The following is a 24,295-nucleotide window of genomic DNA, read 5'->3' on the forward strand; positions in this document are numbered from 1 at the left end:
TTCTGATTCTTATTAAAAAAAGAAGTTTAGTGAAAGCAGATCCAGCCACCCCTGCTCCTCCATGTGAATACCTGAGATTGTGTGTGTGTGTGTGTGTGTGTGTGTGTGTGTGTGTGTGTGTGTGTGTGTGTGTGTGTGTGTGTGTGTGTGTGTGTGTGTGTGTGTGCGTGTGTGTGTGTGTGTGTGTGTGTGCGTGTGTGTGTGTGTGTGTGTGTGGCAGGGAGGAGTAACACAAAGAGGGTGCAGCACTAATAAAGAGCAAGGTTCACTCTGGTCTCACACTGCTCTGCATGAAACATGATGGCTTCTATTTAAATGAACATTGTAACAAGCCAGTTGAACCAGTTTGGCACCAGTAGGCTTTGAAAGAAAAGAAAACAATTTGTTTTCTTTTCATTCCAGTCATTGAAACTGAGCCGCAGACCAAACTTATTCTGTTATGTTAAGTGAAGGGCATCATTGAGGTGTTTCTATCACGTCATAATCATTTGTGAAGGTTAAAGAAAAAGTTAAGGTGTCCACAACAAATTAGTACTACTTAATTACATTAATGGTGTCAAACTAATTTTGGTTCGAGGGCCACACTCAGATCAATTTGATTTCACAAGGGCCTTTTTTGTTAACAAAGTTAATATTTTGAACTTATCGGTCACCAATTAATTATATATATATATATATATATATATATATATATATATATATATATATATATATATATATATATATATATATATATATATAATACACTGTGTATCCACAACAAACTCAGTTAAAAACATGTGGAAAACACTTGGGGAGAACATGCAAACTCCTTAAACGTGATCTCATTCTAATTCATGGATTTTTAAGTGGGTAAATGTATTTATTCCTTTTTTTATTTTAGTATTATTTGCCTTGTCGTTGGCTAATTTTATCTTTTATTCTGTACTATAATCCATTTAAATAATAATAATAATAATAATAATTAAACTTATTAAACTTTTCATGACATAACAGAAATGGCTGCAGGTATAAGTGTGTTTCAAATTAAATCCATTCCACACTGGGATTGACGTCCTACGTCACTACAGGTGACTTCCTCGGGGCTTTTTTTTTTTTACCTGAGATGCGCAGGTGAAACCGGAAGAGGCGTGGCTTGTTCAGTCACTGGGGAGAAAGGCTGGAAACACACACGGGTGGAGCTCGGAAACGCTCACCGGACATTAAACACTGGTTTATCTGAAAGAAAAAATAATTAAAAAAACAACAACTCCCTGGTCGTTTAATTATCTGGATATTAGGACTTTGTACTGGAAGTGTTTATTTGGAGGCTAATTCCAAGCTTCTGTTGGAGGTTTGTTGCCACCATGGATCAGTTGTCGCGAGGCGTGTGAGATTAGGAAACAAACCGCGAGACTCACGGTAGGAATCCTGTTGTTTTTAACTCTTAAAGATGAGATATAAGCACCCTGACGTTTTTATTTGATATTTAAGAGTTGTTATGAAACAAACAAAAAGGTTAAATATATGGCATGCGGCCCAAAATTGGCCCACTTGTCACATTTTTAATCTAGCCTTCGGTTAAAGGAATTTTCTCAGCATGTGATTTTTAATTTATATTTTTGGTAAAACACCTAAAGGGTTTTCTGTGATTTTTTTTTTTTTTTTTTCTTATGAAACAAAAAAATTCAACCATGTTAAATATATGGCATGCGGCCCAAAATTGGGCCACTTGTCGCATTTAATCAAGCCTTGGTATAAAGGAATTCATATTAATTAATTGTGTGATTTTGAATATATGCTGGCACCATTGATCATTATTACTATTATTAGTAGGCCTAATCATATATATATATATATATATATATATATATATATACATTACATACTGGTTGAGATCCAGGTATGTGTGAAAGAGTAAAGACTAAATCACCATTTATTTCTGAAAAAAAAAAAAAAAAGTGATAAGGTATGTTGTTGTACATAAGCTATCCTACAATAACATTAAATGGATGTGTAATAAGATGGAACACAACCATGATGTATCTTAAGTCAATAAAAAATACCATTTGCAACTACCTCTACTTTAGTTAGGATCCATATTTCTTTAATATTATTTTTGCACCTAAAAGTTAATCATATATTCCGATTGTTGAGCTCACGTGCCATTAGACTGAGGGTGTTTCTTTTTCAGTAGCTGAACAAGACAAAGATTAACCAATGTGTACACAGTACAGAGCTGTCTTTGTTTAACAGAGTATCCCAGTTTGAAAGCCAATCTGCTAGTGTATGAATCTGGCCTGAGTTTGACATTTCACTGGAAGTTGTTTTTGTGAAAATTAATGCAAGCCCAGACTTGAATCTTCCTTCTGGCATTTATTCATTCAAAGGAAGAAGAATGGAAAAAAAAAGAAAAGAAATCTGTCGTATTGTCAAAGCTAAGTGAGGTGTTTATTACTCGTGTGGTTGTTAATTTTTTCCTAGCTTAGTTGACAGGAGAATGTTGAAGGTCTTTTCTGACTCATATCTTCTGGTCTGATAAGCTGGTGATTTATGGCTGTGCAAAGCATTCAGTCAAACACAAAGAATCGCTGATGAAAGGTATTTACAACGTTATTCTTACATTGTGTTGTGCAAACAGGGAAATGTTATGAACTGGATCAAATTCTCCAGTTAACTTGCGCGTCATAACTGTGTGGGTTTGATGTTAAAACAGGGGGGAAACAAATGTAGAAATCTACACGTGGGGTAGAGTTTTAGTCACACAGTCGCCACCAAACTGTGTGAAAAGAATCCAGTCAGACTGGTGCCTGTAAAACCACACAGGTTTATGTTTCTATTTGTCATTATTATACTGACATCAGGAAAAGATAATATTTCAATTTTCTCCATAGTTCTGCCTTTTTTTTCTTCCTTTCTTTGATTTGTTTACATTCTTTAATCACTGTGATATCATTATCTTCAAATGTGAACACTCACAGACGAACTGTAGTGTCTTTGTTCTGCTCACACCGCCAACAACATCGAGCAAACTGTCAATAACAACGCGCCAGGCAGCGCATGGATGTGAATCTGCTCTCACAAGTATCAACACCAGCTTGTTGAAGGCTGGCAAGCAGCAGAAAAGCTTTGACAAAAGCCCACCAAGGCTTTTTGTTAGGTTGCCATGGTAACCATTCAAAGGCAGAGTTGGAGTAAAGTTACAGTCGTGCTGTTTGATGCTGTCAGATAAAGACCCATAAAATGGGATTTGTTTTGCCTTCCCAGCAGGGTTCATTTTATAGACTATATTTTTTTTCAAGTGAAAATACTGAGACTATGACTAATGAAAACAAAAATACATGTAGACAAAAACTATATCTAAATATATTGATATTTTGTTAACGACTAAAAAGAAAACTGATGTTCACATTGGACGGAATCCAACCAGAAACAAGTTTTTTTACCTTTTTTTGGAATGTATCTAATTTTTGTTGCATGGAAGGCGGGACAAGCCAGTAAGTGATCCAATAAGTAATAAGCTGATTAAGTATGCGGACATGTGACAACTCCTATGGTCTAATCACATTAAATCTGTCAGTCTGTATTTAGGTCAATGACGTGACACCTAAATATTCTGTCCAACTGCATTTCTTTTAGTTAAAAAAAGGTTTAAATGCATAAAATGATACCAATTATGTAGTAACTTAATATATATATGCGATCGCTTTGATTTTTTTTTTTTTTTTTAAATGTTACTCAATAAATTAGTTCTGTATATTATTCTGTTATTCAAAGTGTCAAAATATCATGTGGTGCGACTGTCTGGCCATAACTGCTGTTTTGAAAAAATCTTAAAAATGACTCTAAATCTATTCTATCTATTATTGGCTTAAAAGTGGCAGAAAAAAGTAGGAACAATTAATTTAATCTGACAAATAATGGACATAAATTGTGAATGTGTTTAAATTGGCAAAAAAAAAAAAATAAGCGTGAAATATGGTGAAAATAGGTTAAAAGTGACAATATTTGGCCAACAAATGTGACATTAGGTTTGAAAAATGATGGAAAGGGTTTAAAAGTGATGAAAATGTAATGTAGCAAAAATGCATTAAAAGGAGCAAAAAATAAGGCAAGAAAAAATGATGAAAATATGTTGTAGTTGCAGACAAAGGGAAATAAATAAGCAAAAATTACTATTTAGGTTTCTTGAAGGCATCTGGTGACCCCTCCCAGTGTCTCGCGAAGGTTGAGAACCCCTGGAATATATCTCCTTATGGATCCAGTTTGGGTTTATCTTCTAAAAGTTAGATTTAGGATTTTACCACCAAAAAAAGGAATTGAATGGCGATGTACTGATGATGCAATGCCCTACAGGCCGACTGACTGGGTCATGCTGATGGACAAGGACACTCAGTGGCTTTACCATCTGCTGGCTGAGGTCCAGTTGGAGAAGTTCTACCTGCATGTCAGAGATGGCCTCAACATCACCAGAGCCGAGCACTTCGGCTACATGAAGGAGAGCGATTTGGAGCAGATCGGAATCAGCAAACCTGGTGAGGGAACGAGCGGCAGCTTGGATACAGGAAATAGTATCTGTTCTATAATCTGACAAACATCTTTTTTTGTCTTGTAAACAGAATTTTAACACCAAATATTTATTTTGAAGCACAGTTAATCATTTCCAAATGTCATCAAAAAGAAATGCCAATGTGGTTAAGTTGAATTTGTCATATATTGTGTAGTTTTGGTATCCAAGGTCTCCAAAGGGACAGTTTTTTACTAAATTTCAGCCAATGGAGGCCTACAAAGCACAAAGTAAGAAACTTTCTTTAAGGAAATGATATGATATAAATGATAACCCAGTTTTCTTGGGGGTTGATAAAGTTAAATTTCAAGGGAGAACTGGGTAAACTTTTTGCAGAGTGCAAACCTACAGTACTATGTTTTTATTGGTGATATTTGGTTGTTTGTTTGTTAGCAGGATTTTGTGCATAGTAGTCAACAGGTTTTGGCAACATTTCAACCAAAGGTGGACCATAGGCAATGGAAGATTCCGTTAAATCAATATACTGATTCTGGGTCAGTTTAAAAAAAAAAAATCCCTCTTTCTCATCATTGGCAACATTTCTAAATGTGATATCTCGGTTCGTAATGACTCATTCATGTTGGGTTGGTTCTTCAATTATCACACCAAGTTTCAATTGGATCCAATCCAAATTGGGCATTTCATGGTGAGTTTAAAAAAAAGAATAGGGGTGTCCATACATTTGAACTTACTGTATGGTTATTAATGGGGATAAACATTTCTTCCAAGCCTTTAACGTGTGAATAATCATTGTTCTATGATCAGGATCACTGATCCAGATAACTGCAAACTGCAGATAACTAATATCTGGCAAAGAGGATATTTGTTATGAATTATTTTTCAAACTTCCAATGGTTTATTTACATTGGTGAACACCCTATAGTGGAATGGACAGTTGACATTAAAGAGCATCATCATCATAATTCTAAAAGATCTAGAGACAAATGTATCATCACTACTTGTTTTTAAAAATGTGGGGATAATCCATTCAACTGATTCAATAGATTACATTAATTACACTTGTTTGGTTTTTTTTGCTTTTGGGATTATAAAGAAAAGCTTTTAAAATGCTGGTACAGTATTTGGATGTGCGTCATGACTCATTAGGCCACGCCCCATCAACACAACAAAGCTCTTATGTTAACACACTGCCTAAGGCTGGCAGGCAGTATCCCTCATCTCCCAGCATGCTTCTCTTCAAACAGAAGTCCATGAGATCAGTTGTTTGGATTGTTTTTTTTTCTTGCAGCACAGAGAAGATTATGGGAAGCACTGAAGCGCTACAAGACTAGCTCCCGATCACGAGCATGGATGCCAAAGGTTGGTAAAATTCTAAGATCTCCAACTCTTCATTTTGTAACTGTGTGTGAAGTGAACCTCATGGATGCTTTCAGGTGATCAGTGGCCGGAATCCGGACGGTGGAGAGCAGTGGAGCGGAGCTGCTCCGACTCAGAGTCAGGAGAGCAACAGTCGAGCTCTTCCATGTCTGATCCAAGACAGTGAGCTGGTCCTGGGGGAGAAGCTGGGCTCGGGCTCCTTTGGGGTGGTGAAGAGAGGAGAATGGCACACGCTCTCAGGGAGAGTGGTAAGAACTGTCTTTATAACCCATTATGGCTGGATTGTAATGTAGCTTGAAACGGCCTACATTGCCTTTCAGCACGGTTCAGGTCAATTGTAAATACTTAATTGATAATTAATTACAATTATGACTAATTTATCATTGTAATCTTAATTGAAAAAAATGTTTCTGTTGTAACTGTAGTTGAATTGTAATTAAGTTCAGATTGACTTTGTAAATGTAATTTTTTAAGAACTATCAATTCCAATTTCACTAAATGCAAAACTGGGGAACCATGTTACAGTTCTATGGTTACACATATGTAGTGATACAATTATTGAAATATGTTTCACATTAAATTTCCCAGTCAGTTCTCTCTCATTTTACCATAAAAACTATTTAAATCCAGGAGTTTACTTACAGAAAGGCTCAAACACCCACAATAAAAATATTAATACCAATACCGCTAACACAAGGGAAAGGTTAAGGTTTATGGTGTCATTTATTAAAGGCTCGGTAATTATGAATATTGTAATTGAACTTTAGTTATTGTGAATGTAATTGTAATTGACTTTCAGTAGGAAATAAGAATTGTAATTTTAATTGTAAGGTAACTGGAAAAAATGCCAGTCAGTGTAATTGTAGTTCAGTTGTAACTGAAAATAGATAATTGAAGACATAATTGTAATTGAAAAATGTAATTGATCCCAACCCTGCCTTTCAGCAGCTTAGCTTTTTTAATGAGACGTGGTTTTTCACTTCTTAGTTGAGCGTGGCCGTGAAATCCCTGAGGAGCAGCATGTCGAGGCAGACGGACACGCTGAAAGACTTCCTCCAAGAGGTGACCACCATGCAGTCCTTGGACCACCCCAACATCATACGGCTTTACGGAGTGGTGCTAACACAGCCGCTTAAGATGGTGAGGTCATACCCAGTGAAATCATTAATAATGGCCATTTGTTCTTGGTGAATTTAATCCAGTATCTCCTTCAGGTTACCGAGCTGGCTCTCTTTGGCTCACTCTACGACACCCTGCGCTCACGTCAGTACGAGTACCCCCTGCTCCGTCTCTGGCTCTTCGCCACCCAGATCGTGGCAGGTATGGACTACCTGGAGACAAGGAGGTTCATCCACAGAGACTTGGCCGCTAGGAACGTGCTGCTGGCAGGCAAGGAGCTGGTTAAAATCGGCGACTTCGGTTTGATGCGAGGCCTGAATGATCAATCGGACCACTACGTCATGACGGCACACAAAAGGATCCCATTTGCATGGTGAGGGGGGATTGAAAGTTTCTTCGTATCTAAAGAGTAATGTCCCATAATAAAGTATGACTTGTACATGTCAGGTGTGCTCCGGAAAGTCTTCGTGTTGGCTCGTTCTCCCATGCCTCCGACGTCTGGATGTTTGGCGTCACCCTATGGGAGATGTTCACCTACTGTGAGGAGCCCTGGTTAGGCCTGTCAGGGAGACAGGTAAATAAGCATCCATGATTGGTATCGACACAAAGTCATCGTTTGCTGACTGGGCTCCAACATTTGGTGTATACCCTTCAGATTTTGTGGCGTGTGGAACGGGAGGGCGAGAGACTGGAGAAACCACCAGATTGTCCTCAGGAGCTTTACAGCGTGATGAGGAAGTGTTGGGCCTGTAACCCCGCGGACAGACCCAGCTTTGCTCACCTCTCCATCATGGTAGCAGAGGTCAGAAGGCTTTAATGTTCTTGACTTAGTTAAAGAGACAAGAAATTGGACTGTTGGTTGATCTATCAAAATGTTAGCGTTTCTCTGTTTCTTGGTGTCATTTTGCTGGTTTCTCTACAGGCTAAACCAATGGAGGTCCAGGCAACCAGAGATTTTGCAGAACAGAGAAAACTGACGCTTGTGACCAACGACGTGGTGACCGTCATAGAGAAGGGGTGGGTGACAGATTTGAAGGTGGGAGGATAGGGGTGTGCCATCTAAGGCAGTGATTGTGAAACTTTTTTGGCTCAAGTACCCCCTTTGTCCGACTACAACGTTTTGCTTAGAAAAGTATTTAAAAACAATTCTAGAGCATAATGATGGAATGAACAAGTGATGACACCAATTAAGACAGTGTGTTTTAATTGTTTAAAAAAAAAAAGAGAGAAATTCCAGGCAACCTCACATGGGGTCCCGACCCCAAGGTTGAAAAACACTGATTTAGTGGCTACTGAATAGATTTATTTCATTAGTTTTCATCATCTCCGGTCATCTCACGCATGGGGTGGGACCGAGACTGACACTTTATTTGTTAATTTTCCACTCTCTCTCTCCCAAGTACCCCCTGTAGTGCCATCGGTACGCGTACCCCCATTTGAGAAACACTGATCTGATGAGGAACCCCATGATTTGATTACGATTCAGGGTGCTATGATTAGATTATTCAATGATTATCACAATATTAATAATTATCACGATTTTTTATGCATATTTTTTTCTCCTGATTTTGTGGCTACTTCATACTTTTAAACAAGGTCTATATGTCATTATCTATTAATTAAAGTAACCAAACAAATGTCTCTCCATTATCTTTTATTTATTTCAAATCACCAAATCCAACAGGAACCATATTACAAAAGAAAAATATTAGCTTTTTCAGCCTATTCAATCTGATTTAACACAAAAGCTATCTTACTCAGTAAAAATAAAGACTTTCAACCCGCATGCATGATTGCTGAAACAGCATGAATCCCACAAGAAACTAAACATTTAAAATAAAAGGCGAATGGATAAAGCAACACAAAGAATTATTAAATCATGCCAGGGCATGTAAGTGCAGAGGTAAATGTGCAGCTACTCATCCTCATTGCTGTCTACAGTCTCAGGATTGTAAACTTTCAAGTTATTGTGTAAGAAAAGGAGCTGGTCAACATGCTCTGAATTCACCATACTCTATTGTGTAGTCACTGTCTCTCCTGCAGTAGAGAATGTTCTTGCGCCTTTAACTTTCATTCCGTGAGCAGCGATATTATGAAGAACAATTGTTTTTGAACATTAATGAATAGTTATTGAATCGTCACGTGTTGTATCGATATTAATCGAACAATCGATGTACTGGCACACTTTTTGGGAGGGACGAGCTAAACTCATATTTGTGTGGCTGCTTCACTGGCTGCATTTCCATTACTCTTGAAAAAGCACAACATCTACATAGCCCAATCAAAACTGGTAATGGAAACACCCGAATTTCGAAAAAAAACCCACTCATATCGCTTTTACGCTTCCATGGGGAGGTTTTTCAGATGTTTCGATATTTAAATGTATTGTAAAAGCGCAATGGAAACACTTTTTCCGCAATTACACGTCACATGACAGCAAACAACAAAGGAATGCGGACTGTTATAAGGAGGTTCTGAACGTCCATCTTCCAGCAGCAAAGTCTCGCGGAATGAGATTTCATGAGTTACAAGGTGTTTGCCCAAAACAATGGAAACGCGTTCAAAGCGCAGTTATACATTATCAAAATTGTACAAATATTGCCTTTATTTTGCAAAAAACTGTAATGTAAACACAGCTACTGAGATGTTCCTTTTTTCTTCCCTCTGTGCAGTCTGGAGCTGAGTGAGTGGCGAGGTCAGAACCAGAGGACGTTGAACGTGGGCTGGTTTCCCGCGAGCCTCACTGTCCCGCCGCCTCCCTCCGCTGCTGTCGCCGCAGCCGCCATATCCGCAGCCACCACCGCTGCTGCTTCCGGTAACTTTGTGCCTAAACCCGCCGTGAGCACCGCCCACATCTCAATCCCAGTGAAAGGCAGCCTGCAAAACCCTAATCCAGACCACAACTGGCGAATGCCTGAGAACCTGGAAGAGTATGTCACCCCTTCTATTCTTTACTCTTTTTTTTTTTACTCTAAAACAGTTTCAGAATATTCATCATCAGAATTTATATTTTATATATTCCACTTCCATTCAGTTTTGGTTCCCTTTTCTCTGGTAGAAAAACACACAGATCTCTGTCTTCAATCCCTGACACACAATGTTGCTGCACCATGTAAACCTCAGAGCCCCATTGGACTTTCACCTGTGGTCTGTCCCTTTGTTTGTTGGAACTCCCACTCTAATGTTTTTATTGCTTTCCCAATGCAGCAGCAGTAACTGGAGGCCAAGCCCTGGGAGAGAAGGGTCCAATTTGCAGCAAATGGCAGGTAAAAACCTGAATCACACTGAGGCTAAATATCTCTGTTGATTCTCCACCTTTGAAAGTTCTGAAAACATTTTAAGTGAGAAAGTGACCAAGTAGAATATCAACATGTGCTCATTTGATCTATAAAACTCACAAAAACACAGAAATTTCATGCTGACAATTCGGAGACTTTCAGAGATCCGCCATTGTGCTACTGACAAAAGTTCCTGTTAACTTCAAAACAAGAGCCCTATTTTCAAAAGCATTAAAAACTAATGGAAGACAAGAAGAGATGCTGGTCTTCCATGTGAAGAACTCGTAAGGATACATCAAAGCATGTCAAAACATGTCAGGCGATCAAATTTCCTCATATTAGAGATGCTTTTGTTTTGAAACGGGGTTAATTGATTTTGCATCATGGGGCGGATGAGTTCGACTAGTGCCCACCATGCACACTTCAAAAATGTCCCTATATAGTATACATCCGGCTATTTCTCGCCTACTCAATCTTTCCATACTATCTAATGTGAACGCACTAAATACTCATTTTGACATCAGACTTAGTGTGAGTATTTATTATGCAATTTTTCAAACATAGCCCAGGGATGAGGTGAGTTTACTGACCTGTGATATTTACCTCTACATTTTCAGGTCTTTCCCAGAGCTTGGAGTCTGTCCTGGGTGGACCACGGCCTCGATCTCACAGTGCAGACGTAATCCTAGTGGATCAGCATGGCCGGCCCCTTCCTCAGGGGATGGTAGCCCGTATTGTGGGGCTGCAGCAGGACCCTCGCCGCTTCAGCGAGGCCAGCATCATCCCCCCTCCTCGCCCGCCGCCGCCCAACCTAAAGCGATTGAACATGAAATCTCAGAGGAGACCACAGAATTATCCAGTTCAGGGCACGTGGCCCCAGCCAGTGACGGTGGTCCCTCAGCCTCAGCCTGCCATGGGAGGATCAAACCTGGCTAAGATGGCTCACATGGCTCGCTCCACGCCACAGCTGGACGAGCCCGACAGCAGAGAAAGAGAGCGGCGGTATCGGGAGAAATCGCCTCATGGACGCAACACAAGAGAGAACCTCATTGGACAGGTGGGCAAACACTTCCTGATTGTGTCGAGCTTCTTGGGTGTAGTGGTTCTCAAACTTTTTTGGTATTACCCACTTTGAATGAAGGTGAACTTTAAAGCCCCCCTGTGCCCATTGCCCCCCAAAGTATCCTAACAAATACATTTTCAAATTTATTGAACTAACGGAAAAAGTAACATCATATTATATAATGAATCAAAAATAAAAAAAACTAAATTAAAACTAATCACCTGCATGAAAAACAAATTTAAAAGTGCAGTAGTCAAAAATACAGGAAATAAAGAAAAAGGAAAAGAAAATTAAGTGAACATATGAAAAAAAAAAAACATGGAACGAATAACATCATGTTTCATAATGCAACTAACATATTTCATGAAAAAAGTGAAACTCAAAAACTAAATTAAACTACTCATGTAGTTAATGACTAATAGTTAATTAGTCAAAAATACAGGAAACAAAGGAACATTGTTTGCAATCTGTAGCAAAAATTTTAAGAAAATCAAACAGGAAAATATTTTTTTCCAGTCATTTTAAATAATTATTTTTGCACTTTGGTTACACGTTATATTTTGCTCCTGGTTGCATATCTAATGCAGTCTAATACATTAATGCTCTTTGAATTTCTGCTAAATGGTTAGGCTTCTCATTATTATTACTATTATTTTGTAACTTGTGTTTTCACCTGTGTCTGTCTTGTTTGTCTGTCCGTCTGTTAGCAAGATAACTTGAAAGGTTAAGAACGGCTTTGGATAACATTTTCAGGAAATGTTGATAATGGGACAAGGAACAGATGATTACATTTTGGTGATTTGGATTACCAAAATTGAGAAAACACCACTTGTAGAAATTACAATATGCGTAGATGTGTCTGTTCCTTTAAGCGCGGTGGTTTTTGGGTAGTAGTAGTGGTAGGGATTCTAGTCCAGGACGGCCGACCTGACTAGAGCAGACACTATTTAATAAGAGCCTCAAAAGACATGAATATAATGAAAAGAGTGGATGGACGGAGGCATAAACATGAGATTCACACACACACAAACGCACACACACACTGGCACACATCAGCAAATGGAACAGGCTTCATCGAGGCATGAAGCACTAGAGCTTTACTAATGATGCGCGGATCATTGTAAAGTTCATTTTTCGCTCCTCTCTAGTGGTAGAACAGCTGTATTATTAACTACTGGCTTTGATTGACCAAAGTATGGTCTCCTACTCTGCGGAGCAAAGTGAATCCGTGTTATTGTCGTGCTGCTGCTTCAAAACTACAATAAAAATAAAAGAAAAAACAGTTTTTATGTGGTCTTCTATGTTCTCCCGCTGTCCAATCAGAACCCTTCCCAACCTTCAGACCTAAGGTAGAATTGAATAAAGCCGAATAAACCAGTTTTCCATGTAAACCTCAATTCGAGAATTACTTTTTCCATGGAAACTCAAAGCAGAACACTTTAATTCCGAATAATTTAATTCGGAATAACTATTTCCGAATGAAATAAAACATCATGTAACTGTAGCCAATATGGGTGGAAATGAGCTACTTGGTGGAGGTCTGCGCTCTCCGAGTGCTTCTCTAGTTACTACTTTCTTTGTGTGAAGGCGCTTTGTTTAGCGTTATTGATCTCAGAAAGGCAGTTAGCATGAAATTGAAAAGTTTGTCGTGCCCCACACTTTGAGAGTCACTGCTCTAAAGTTATTGCTGTTCTCAGGTAATGGAGGCTGTGCATGGAGTGACCCTAGAGGAGGTCCAGAAAGCTCTTCTCCGTAGCGACTGGAACCCAGTGCGAGCTGAACAGTACCTCAAGGTACAGAAAAGCTGAATATAAAAACACTAATAATGCAAAAAAGAAAGTTCTTAAAGCTTCTTGTTGACGTCTCCACAGATGGAGCAGCTGTACTCACTCAGCCTCTGCTCCAAAGAAGACTGCATCAAAGTCCTCAACAGATACCAGTGGAACCTGCAGCTAGCCAGTCGCTACCTGATTCGATGGTACCGAGAGGAAAGGACTGAGCGAGCTACCATAAGCACGGAGAAACGAGTCTGAGGAGATTCACCACTCAAAGACGTTTTTTTTCAGCAGCACAGGGAGCTCCTTCCTCTGTACTCGTACCGTCAACTGCTGCAGTTGACGGTACGAGCTGTGAAATGTAAAATAAACAGAGGATGGAAACAAAAGGAAAGAAACACCAAAACCCAGAAAGAAAGATGGAACATTTGTGACCACATTTTTAATACCGAACAACTTTTTATTCACAGGTTATATGTATATATTGAATGAGAAATTGATATGTTGAATAAAATGTGATTTGCTACAAATTGACATTGTTTAAATAAAGATTTTTGTACTCTTTAACGCCTTTGCTTGTTTATAATGATATTTATTATTGATTGATTTAATTTAATTTTGAACACGAACACAACAGCTGTGTATTTGTGGCCCTTCCAACCCCACACTGGGCCCTATTCAGCCCCTGAACTTAGAGGTTGACAGTGAATGCACACAACTCTTTACATTACCCTTGTCTGGGATAAATAAAGGAATCGTTTTGACGTGTACTCGGTAATGGATTAAAATGAACAATGTTCATCTTTGCCTTTGATATATTTGCTAAATTATTCCAACAATAACTCAAAGCATAAACAATACATATAACAATTATTGTTATACAATATACAAAAAGTTCTTAGGCTCAGGTAAATAGAACTATGAAAAGGCGCAAATAATGTTAGAACTAAATTATGGCCCCTACAAATAGTATTTTAGGCTTTTTTAACCGAATTGTCACATTAATGTCACTCGATATTCTAAGAGTTATTTTTCAACAATGGAAGCGTTCTGTTAAAAAGTAGCTGCAGGTTTGAATGTTTGTATCCAGGTATTTCTCGTTACTTGGAGCACAAATACATGGCTGCACATGTTCAAACATTTCCCTTGACACTGTGTGTGTGCTGCCAGTAGGTGGAGCCCTCAGAGCTGGGTCCAATACAGTGCATGTTATATTTTTTTTACCAGACTCAAAACACCACTCACTTTGTTCTTCTTCTTCTTGTTGTGTACACTAGTTAAAATCGCTACTCCTCTGTTATTCAAGAATGGATTGGGCTGAAATTTGGTAGGTATAATCTATGGATGTGTACGCATTGATGCTCGGAGCCCCATTTTCGATTTGTGACCTGGGGGGGCCCCAAAAGAAGAAAAAAAACGAAAGTCGATTTCTTATTTATTTGTGAGTCAAATATTATGACGGTTGTTGGTAATGAATCATTGGCACATACCAGTATATAAATGGGGCCCATTACCCCGTACGTGTCACGGGGGTGCAAGGGGCCCCCCATTTTTCAAATGACTACTCTTCTGTTAATGCTCGTTGAATCGAGCAGATGTCAACACCCTCTCGGAGGCCTTTTTGAAAGGGGTGGGGAGGACAGGGGCCCACCCCCTTTTCCGGTCATTTCTAAATTATCAGAACATAGTCGTGTGATATATCATTTCAAAGGCAATTCAGCGTAGATTAAGATTTTACGTCGTACAATTTCATTTGTTTTACTCTGTGGAACCGAGTCATTTGACTGAATTCTCAGCAACGTGGTACGTGCTATTCGGCGCGGAGACGTTCTGCGGGCCCGGCCGTAGTTCATCAGAACTTGTTCTGTTACAGTTCACACACAGTTGGACCAGAAATATGAATACCAACCATGTCAAACCACATGTGGTAGCGATTACTCACCTTTTCCAGGATGACAACTTGGAAATAACTAAAGACAAAAGCACTTATCGTGTTATATGCTTTATTTCTGGCACATTTTAAAAAACAAAAAAAACAATGGAAATGGCAATAGAAACTACTTAGACTAAAAATATTCACATGAAATAGTAGCTATACATAAAATGAACAGCATAGATTAAAATGTGAGTGTGATACAAAAAAAATGCACAAACTGAACATGCGTGGGGCTGTTTACCTGAGGAGAGGTCAAGTTTATGTCAGACATTAATTTACTGGCACAGAAATAAGAGATAAGAGTCTGGATTAGAAACATTGGAACACTCATGTAGAGCTTTACCAACCAGTAAACACATGAACTGATACTAAGTCCTACACTCACCAATGGGACTTTCAAATACTCCCTAAATTCCACTTCTCTTCTTGTGCTGTGGAGAGGGCGCGGTTCAACTCTGACTGCATCCATGACAACTGAACCTGAACGCTACAGTCTGTGCTATGGGTTGTTATGTACACTGTGGGTGAAAGAACAGGCAGTGAATTAAGAAAAGGCAATGTAAAGTTAGTAGAAGAGCACTTGGGTTACAGTCGGTTAGTCGAGTCATGGCCAGATAAAGATTACTTTCTTACTAAACAATACCACAGGAAACACACTTACTGTAAGTTGGAACCACAGGAAACAATCAGGAAATGAATGCATTTCTTCTTGCTTGCTCCATCAACTGATTGGAATAAACTTCAACCACGTGAAGACACACAACATGTGAACTAGGACTGCACAATTTTGACAAAAAACCTAATTTTGATTGCAATTCGATTCACAATTTTTTTATAATATTTTAAACATTTAAATGCATATGAGTTTGATTTTTTTTCCAAATTCTGTTTTATTTTTATTTTCCAAATTCCATGTTTTCCACATTAATTTTTTTTATTCTGTTTTTTTTTTTTTTTCAGAAATAATAATACATTTTTTCAGAACATATTAGTTTTTAACTCCTGTGAGGAAACAAAATAAATACTAATAAATAAAAAACCCATAATTAAACAAAAATATATGTCAAAATAAAGTAAAATACAATTAAAAGGTAGATATACAGTAAGTTGTAATGTGAGGAAAGAAAATAAATACTGATAAAAACAGAACTATAATTAAACAAAAATGTATGTTATAAATAAAAATGTAATTTAAAAGAATTAATAAGATATAATTAAGAGGTAGATATAATTTGTACTGACATGAATTATTCTGACTGCTCATTTTTATGTATTCATGTCATATAAAGATGTATGAGAGCAGCATTAATGTCACCCAATGAATCTGAGCTGGTTTACTGATTCAGTTTTGATCAACCTAATTTAAATTACCCGGATGACATCATTCCAGACGGTAATGATTACAAAAAAACAAATGGATGCAAGGATACATCAATTATTTCACCATTAGGGGCCAGAATACTTTAAAGTATTAAAAGTTATCATTAAACGACGATGTTTCAGACTCTACAATCTCTGACATTGATGGTCTCGTCCACAACAACAGAACAACTTTATCTCACAGATCTTCTATAGCTCTGAGGAGATGTTGTTTAAACGGTTCTCGGCGATTCTGATTGGTGAACATATATTACACTCAAATGATGGAGACAGAAAAAAAAAACTTAGCATCTGAGGTTACGTTATCGCAGTAGTGAAAACCACAATATCGATCCGATTAGGGATAATCGTTGAGCATTAATGTGAATAATCAGGTTTACGAGCATCAAAGGTTGTTAGCCACATTTACATTAGTCATTCAAAACACAAAAGATTACCTTACCTTAATAAAACATGTACATAAACACAGTATACATTTGAAATATTGATGATACTGCAGCTTTACAGGTAACATGGCATTTAGTTCAGGCAGTTTTTGGCAGGATTTAAGTCACATACATTAGATTAGAAATAAAACTCCATCACTCTGTGATCCTCAACAGAGTGTGTGTAAATAATGATGGAGTGTCCTAAACAGTGGCAGCCTATGGTAATAACCATGTTTAAATATCTCTACCTGCTCTACCTGTACATGCGTGAACAGTTTCTGGAGACGTCTCCTTTCACTCATCCATCTCTGATGAAAGGGCAATGCTGCGCGGCCTGACCGCCCCGAAGAACATAAAATCCTGTCAAAAACAACAAAAAACAACAGTTAATTTCAGTTAAATTTCAATCAGCTACAATCAGCTCAGTGGAAAGGAACGTACGATGAGAAAGCAGGCTCCCAGGAGCACGGCCTTCATCTTCACATCCAGGTCCAGAGGGAAAACCTCCTTCAGAACTCCGCTCCACTGCTTGCTGATGAGACCGATGGCTTCGTCGCTGTCATTGGTTTTTAGCTGCAGATAGGACGAGTTTCATCTTGAGTTATATGTTAAAGTTTTATTTATTAATAATAATAATAATAATACATCAATTTTATATAGCGCTTTATCATAGACACTCAAAGTCACTTTACAGAATTAAGGCATTATTCTTTCACTCCACACTTAGTGCTGGTAAGCTACTGTTGTAGATACAGTTGCCCTGGGGCAGACTGACGGAGGCGAGGCTGCCATAGTGCGCCATCGGCCCCTCCGACCACCACCAACACTCACTCACACACTAAATTCATACTAGGCAATGTGGGTGAAGTGCCTTGCCCAAGGACACAATGACAGATACCACTGGGGTGACTGCCACCCCACTGTGGCACCTGGAATTCTCAGTGGTCTCCATCCAACTACTAACCAGGCCCAGAGCTGCTTAGCTTCCGAGATCTAACAAGATCGGGCAATGACAGGCTGGTATTGCCACAAAATTAAGACCACAGTTCCTCAGGAAATCCACTTTGATCTCCTGACATGTTTCGACTGTCAACTGCCAGTCTTCATCAGAGGTGTCTGCTGATCGCTTTGATGTTTCCGAGCAAGATTCTTTTGTATCTTTTTTTTTAAATAATATGTTAAGGTTTCATGCATTCAGACAACTGTTCCATAAAATCCACCTTGATCTCCTGAATAAAATAAAAACCTGATTGTTGGAGGTTTGGGCCTGTAGTTAAATAATAGAAGAATAAATACAATACCAATATAGATACATAAATACATACATAAATACAGATAAACGTGCACTTTGCATTTTTGCAGTAACCAGAGAAAGTTTTTTTTTTCAGTTCAACCACACAATAAAACCTATTCTGTTCAAAGGTATCAGTTTAATGATTCCAAAGTTCACTGCTCAGCCCGTCACTAAGCTGTTAGGGATGTTTTAGCTCAGTAAACATTACACAAAACACAATTCCTGACTTTTACAGCTCGACAAAGTGTCCTTTAAACTCACTGACACACAATGTTACAGTTAAATATGACACCTAGTACCGTTTAAAGCCAAATTAAGCTTCTTTCCATCCAACATAGTCCACTACTGTAACCATGTGAATGAGTGTGAGTACATGACACAGCCCAACAATCCTCTGAGCCCACCTCATAGTTGACGTCCCCGCAGCAGTAGCTAACACAGCAGGGGCCCTCGATCTTCATCAGTGTCTCTTTGTTTGGTCCCTGGATGGAAACTTTGGGCAGGAAAGGGTGCCAGTCTTGTTTGACGTATCCGATGGTGGTACCTGGAGGAGCCTGGACCTCCATCTGATGAGAGAGGAGGACAATGTATGACGAGCATATTAACATCACGGTTGGGGCCAATTACATTTTAATTACAATCACGTCTTCAATTATCCATGTATAATTACAACTCAATTATGATTATAGTGACTGGCATTTTTTCCAATTACAATTAAAATTAAAATGATTATTTTTCCCCTGAAATTCAATTACAATTATGTTCTCAATGACTAAAGTTCAAATTTAATTAATCACAATTACTGAGCCTGAAATAAATAACCCCATAAAACATGATTATGCCTTATGAAAGCCTTATCTCGGAAAAAAATTCAAAAAAAAATAAATAAATGTTTTGCCTTGTGTTCAAAATTTGAGTGTTTTTCACATTTTTCTCGCCTAACTGGATTTTCACCCCAGGTTAAGTGTGTTGTTCATATTTAACTAGTTTTTAAGTTCTTATGACAGCTTTATCTGAAAAAAAATTCTAAAATGTTTCCATTTTCATGCCTTGGCACTGACAGTTTTTATAGAATCTCCATAACAATTACGAATACACCATAATTTATCTGACTCAATTACAAATAAACTATGATTTCAACAGCAACAGATTTTTTCAAATACAATTATAATTACGTCATAATTGTAATTAATTGTCAATTATGTGATTACCATTATAAATGACCCAAAACCTGATTAACAGCAACACAAAATGAGAAAGTAATTGCCGCCTTTAACCCTTGATATATGAGATGAATCAAAAAATCACAGTTTGCAGGACGTGTCACATGGTAGAGGAGGAATACTAAGTGAGCCTGACTGTGCCATTGTTGTGAGACACGATAACCCAGGTAATACATCTAACATGCTTCCTGTCTGAGCAGCAAAACAGAGACGTGCAGTCGTTGGGATCATCAGTGTTGGCTCAGACTGATGGGAAAACCCAGTGCTCCCACTCTGACCACTGAGTGATATAACTGGGACAGACAGAGGAAGGTCTCAGTAGAGACACAGAGGTGGATCAGGGAGTCCAGGAAATAGCATTGGACAAACAAAAGGACCATTCATGGCCTCAACACACTGGAGCCTGAGCAGAATGGTGCACACATGGATGGGCGACACAAATACAACACAAAAAGACACTTACACATGTATTTTGGCTATTTAAAAAAAAAAAATTTTTAGAAAGAACAACAAAAGAGTTACAAGTTTTGATCAAGTCAGCGCTCTCGTCATCTATAGCCAAAGGTTGAATCAGACCGAAAAAGTGGCGCCGCAAAATGGCTGCCAACTGTTCCCCAGGGATAGTTAGTGAATTTCTCCATTGTGAGATAAAAAAGTCTCTAAAATGAAATTAAATTAAAACAATGGTGTTGAGATTTGAGATAAAAATGTTTGAGTTGTTCAAGTCTGAAAGAATGTCACCCTAAAAACAAATGTAATCATTTTAAATGTCATAGACTCAATTCCTACACATTTTACTCCAAAGAAAACATTTTTGTTACTTGAAAAGTTTGTATTTGTGAAAACTACTTACGACAATTTAAATTATGTTAAGCTGGGTACACGCATAAAGACAATCCGACTGTTTTTGTCCTTATTTTCCCCCTTTCCAATCAAGAATGGCAAATGTCAGATTATGTTATGTTATATAAGATTATCCTGTGTTCTGAGTTGTGTTAAGAGTGAATTTCTCGCAATAATCGGCTCTGAAATGGGTTGAATCGTAACTCGCAACTCAGAAATCGTAATTTCCTGATCTCCAGAGTTCAGCGGCAACACGGCAAAAAATGTAAAAAATGGAAGACTTTGCTGAGCAGGAGCTCCGACTTCAGGTGGCGTTCCGAGTAATTTTTTCGTAACTTCGTAGTTGCTTCTAATGCAGCATTAGATCACATGTTATGATTTTGTTTATTCAGACAACTTTTTTTCAGGAAATTTGATCTCCGTTCATGTTTCAACTCTTCCTCAGATGGCATGCGACACCTCGGAAGGTCGGGGGCATACCCCCCTGGAAAATGCAGCAAAAATGATGCTATATGGTGGATTTTGGTGCATTATATTAGTGCAACTTCTATTTTGTAGCACTTTTATAAGCATGATGTATTTGTATGTTTGCATGATGCATTTACAAGATAACATCTGGTATCCATGATAATGATGACAAAGAATTAAGCATCATTATCAGTTTACCTCTTCCCAGTTGAAGATGTACCAACCTATAGTATACCAGTAGTATGGGCGCTTGGTATCTTAGTAGTCCTCTGTAGAATGCTGACTGGCACTGTAACATAGCTGCATGATTACCATAATGTTTGTGTGGTTTGCTTGTAGTTGGTTTTGGTAATATATTTAGTTGTATCAATGCACATTAAAATTCATAATATATCAAACATTAAGATTCTTAATATATCTTACATATACCCTTACATTTGTGATTTTCGTAACCCAGTACCCTGGACACAGGACTGTTAATTCATGATTCATGATGATGTTGATAATGAGTGTTTAAAAAAAAATACATATTCAATTCCATAGAGAGGAATTAAAAAACCCCGGGGCGGTGTCCGGCGCCGCAAAAGGCGGGTCGGTGGAGGGGGCCGGGTCTCAACGGCGTCTGCACCGGGTCTCCAGCCCGTGAAGAGGAAGGAGGCGGCTCCTCCAGCCACTTTGCACCCCAGCCCTGAGAGCCAATCCTAATCCCGAAGTTACGGATCTGACATGCCAACTTCCCTTAATAAAGAATCCACGTCTAAATGAACTATCGCGGCGATTAGTGCACCATTAAGAATGGCTAGAGCTAGCAGTAACACAGCACCGAGCTGTGATCAAAAGCCTACAAAGTTGTTTTAATATCAACTCACACACTGTTTCACGTTTTCAGATGTCCGTAAATTTCAGCAAAATCTCAGGCCTCAGTTATCCCGTGCGAATGGCCACATAAAAAGCAGACGTTGGGGGGTCATTTATTTATTACATGTGATCGCTAGGTCCTAAGCTCTTCGCAAAGCTAGAACTTCTTATTACTCAACTTTAATAGAGGAAAACTAAAATAATCCTTGGTTACTATTGAACACTGTAGCCAGGCTCACCAAAAGCAACTCTGTTGAACCCTTTATTCCTGTCAAGTTGAGCAGTGATGAGTTAATCAACTTCTTTAGTGATAAAATTCTAACAAGTGGAAACAAAGCTAATGTCCCCCCTGCAGGAGTGCTCAATAATTTCTTAAACAAACCACCTCCTGAGGTATCCCCAACATGCAGCTATTATTTACATAATTTCACTCCAATTGATCTATCTGAACTGACCTCAATAGTTAGTGCTTCTAAACCAACAACCTGTCTTTTAGATCCAATCCCAACCCCACTATTTAAAGATGTTCTTCCATTAATTAGCACTAATATGGTGAACTGGATTAAAACATCTCTAGTAACAAGTTATGTGCAACAGGCCTTTAAAAGCGCTGTAATCAAACCTCTCCTTAAAAAACCTACCCTCGATCCAAGTGACTTGTCCAATAATAGGCCAATAGCCAATCTCCCTTTTGTTTATACGAGAGCTTTCAGTCTGGCTTTAGAGCCCATCACAGCACAGAGACTGCCTTAGTAAAAGTAACCAATGATCTCCTTTTAGCGTCAGACAGAGGGTTGGTCTCAGTTCTGGTGCTCTTAGATCTCAGTGCAGCCTTTGACACAGTGGATCATAATTTATTGCTGCAGAGACTGGAAAGGGTTTTTGGGATAAAAGAAACACCACTTTGTTCATGTTAATAATCTCTCCTCAGTGCACGCCAGAGTTAATCATGGAGTTCCACAAGGCTCAGTTTTGGGACCAATACTCTTTACATTATATATGTTTCCACTCGGTAACATTATCATTATCGGAGAACATAATATAAATTTCCATTGCTACGCGGATGACACACAGCTCTATTTGTCAATGAAATCAGATTAAATGCATCAGTTATTAAAACTCCAGGCCTGTCTTAAAGACATCACATTCTGGATGAGCTGTAACTTTCTCCTTCTTTGCCAGGATAAAACCAAAGTGATTTTATTTTGTCCAAAACACCATAGAGAGAAATTATCAGAGTAAATAGTGTCTCTGGATGGCATTACTCTGTCACTCAGCACTACAGTAAAAAACTTAGGTGTTATCTTTGATACTGACTTATCCTTTAATTCTCATATTAAGCAAATCTCAAGGATAGATTTCTTCCATCTCCGCAATATATCTATAAAATCAGGAATATCTTAGCCCAGAGTGATGCTGAAAAACAAATTCATGCATTTGTTACATCTAGACTAGATTATTATTACTCCCTACTTTCAGGATGTCCCAGTAACTCACTAAAAAGTCTCCAGTTAATTCAGAATGCTGCAGCTAGAATACTAACTGGAACAAACAGGAAAGAGCATATTTCTCCAGTATTGGCTTCCTGTAAAATCTAGAAGAGCTTAAAATCCTCCTGTTAGCATACAAAGCTCTGCATGGTCAAGCACTGGTATATCTTAGAGACCTATTAGTGCCCTATCGTCAAGGCAGAACACTCTGCTCTCAGTTTGCTGGCCTTCTGGAAGTTCCTAACGTGTCTAGAATAATAATAATAATAATAATGAATTTTATTTATAATCCACTTTACCTTTCAAATAAAATCTCAAAGTGCTACATATTAAAACAGGATAAAAATTCAATACAATACAACAATAAAAGCAGGACAAGTTAAAATTAGTTATAGGCTTTTTTAAAAAGGAAGTGTCTTTAGTCCTTTTTTAAAAGCATCCACCATCTGTGGAGACCTAAGGTGGTCAGGAAGGGCGTTCCACAGACGAGGAGCGGCAGCTTCAAAAGCCCTGTACCCCATGGTCATGCGCCGCGTCCTGGGCATGAGCAGACGGTGCTGTTGGCCTGACCGGGTCCTGGTTGAGGTGTGTGGTGTGAGGAGGTCAGTGAGGTAGGTGGGGGCATCACCGTGCAGACAGTGGTGGGTGTGCAGGAGGACCTTGTACTCTATGCGGGCGGAGATGGGGAGCCAGTGGAGAGTGCGGAGTATGGGGGTGATGTGATCGTATTTCCGCACCCTCATCAGGACCCTGGCAGCGCTGTTTTGGACATACTGGAGTTTTTGGATGTTCCTGCCAGGGATCCCGATGAGGAGTGCGTTACAGTAGTCCAACCTGGAGGAGACAAACGCATGGACGAGCCTCTCTGCAGCCGAAAGGGAGAGGAAAGGACGGAGTTTTGAGATGTTACGGAGGTGAAAGAAAGAGGTTTTGCATATGTGGGTGACATGGTTGTCGAAGGAGAAGTGGGGGTCAAACTTCACCCCAAGGTTGGTAATGGAGGGAGAGAGGGGAATGCTGTGGCCAAAAATTTAAACTGAGGCGATGGGGGAGGCACGGAGTTGTTGAGGGGTACCAGTTTGGATGGCTTCTGTTTTTGAGCCATTCAGCTGCAAGAAGTTTTGTCTCATTCATGCGTTTATCTCCCCTCCAGGCAGGAGCTAAGACGAGTGAGGGTGGCAGAGGGGGACCCAGAGGGGGAGACCTTGAGGTAGAGTTGTGTGTCGTCAGCATAGCAGTGGAAGTTAATTCCGTGC

General features: G+C 38.9%; 2 protein-coding genes across 11 annotated transcripts in view; one reads left to right on the forward strand and one right to left on the reverse strand.

The window, feature by feature from the left end:
- Positions 1 to 1,156: 1,156 nt before the first annotated feature.
- tnk1 (tyrosine kinase, non-receptor, 1) lies at positions 1,157 to 13,686 on the forward strand. Of its 4 annotated transcripts, none has more exons than XM_028474223.1 (14): positions 1,157 to 1,401; positions 4,336 to 4,514; positions 5,796 to 5,866; positions 5,941 to 6,132; positions 6,872 to 7,024; positions 7,099 to 7,376; positions 7,451 to 7,577; positions 7,659 to 7,805; positions 7,926 to 8,020; positions 9,676 to 9,933; positions 10,211 to 10,269; positions 10,899 to 11,338; positions 13,042 to 13,137; positions 13,216 to 13,686. In XM_028474223.1, the coding sequence occupies exons 2-14, from the start codon at positions 4,352 to 4,354 to the stop codon at positions 13,375 to 13,377; spliced, it is 2,241 nt and encodes a 746-aa protein (XP_028330024.1). In that variant the 5' UTR covers positions 1,157 to 1,401; positions 4,336 to 4,351; the 3' UTR covers positions 13,378 to 13,686. The 4 variants fall into 4 exon arrangements, with proteins under 4 accessions (XP_028330024.1, XP_028330023.1, XP_028330022.1 ...); XM_028474222.1 differs by lacking the exon at positions 1,157 to 1,401 and adding an exon at positions 1,673 to 3,476 and having other exon boundaries at positions 10,214 to 10,269; XM_028474221.1 differs by lacking the exon at positions 1,157 to 1,401 and adding an exon at positions 1,674 to 3,476.
- A 1,848-nt stretch (positions 13,687 to 15,534) lies between these two features.
- Positions 15,535 to 24,295, reverse strand: part of LOC114480292 (phospholipid scramblase 2-like) — a 35,749-nt gene continuing 26,988 nt past the window's right edge. For 5 of the 7 annotated variants that reach the window (XM_028474304.1, XM_028474306.1, XM_028474300.1 and 2 more), the window contains 3 exons: positions 18,562 to 18,723; positions 17,305 to 17,436; positions 16,250 to 17,223 (listed from right to left, as the gene is read on the reverse strand). In XM_028474304.1, coding sequence (XP_028330105.1) covers positions 17,158 to 17,223; positions 17,305 to 17,436; positions 18,562 to 18,723 — 360 coding nt within the window. In that variant the 3' untranslated portion in view covers positions 16,250 to 17,157. Of the gene's footprint in view, positions 15,574 to 16,249; positions 17,224 to 17,304; positions 17,437 to 18,561; positions 18,724 to 24,295 lie in introns of those variants that run through there. The other 2 variants (XM_028474302.1, XM_028474301.1) reach the window with 2 other exon arrangements.

This window comes from Gouania willdenowi, chromosome 18 (genome assembly GCF_900634775.1).
Source record: "Gouania willdenowi chromosome 18, fGouWil2.1, whole genome shotgun sequence".
Taxonomy (NCBI): Eukaryota; Metazoa; Chordata; class Actinopteri; order Blenniiformes; family Gobiesocidae; genus Gouania; species Gouania willdenowi.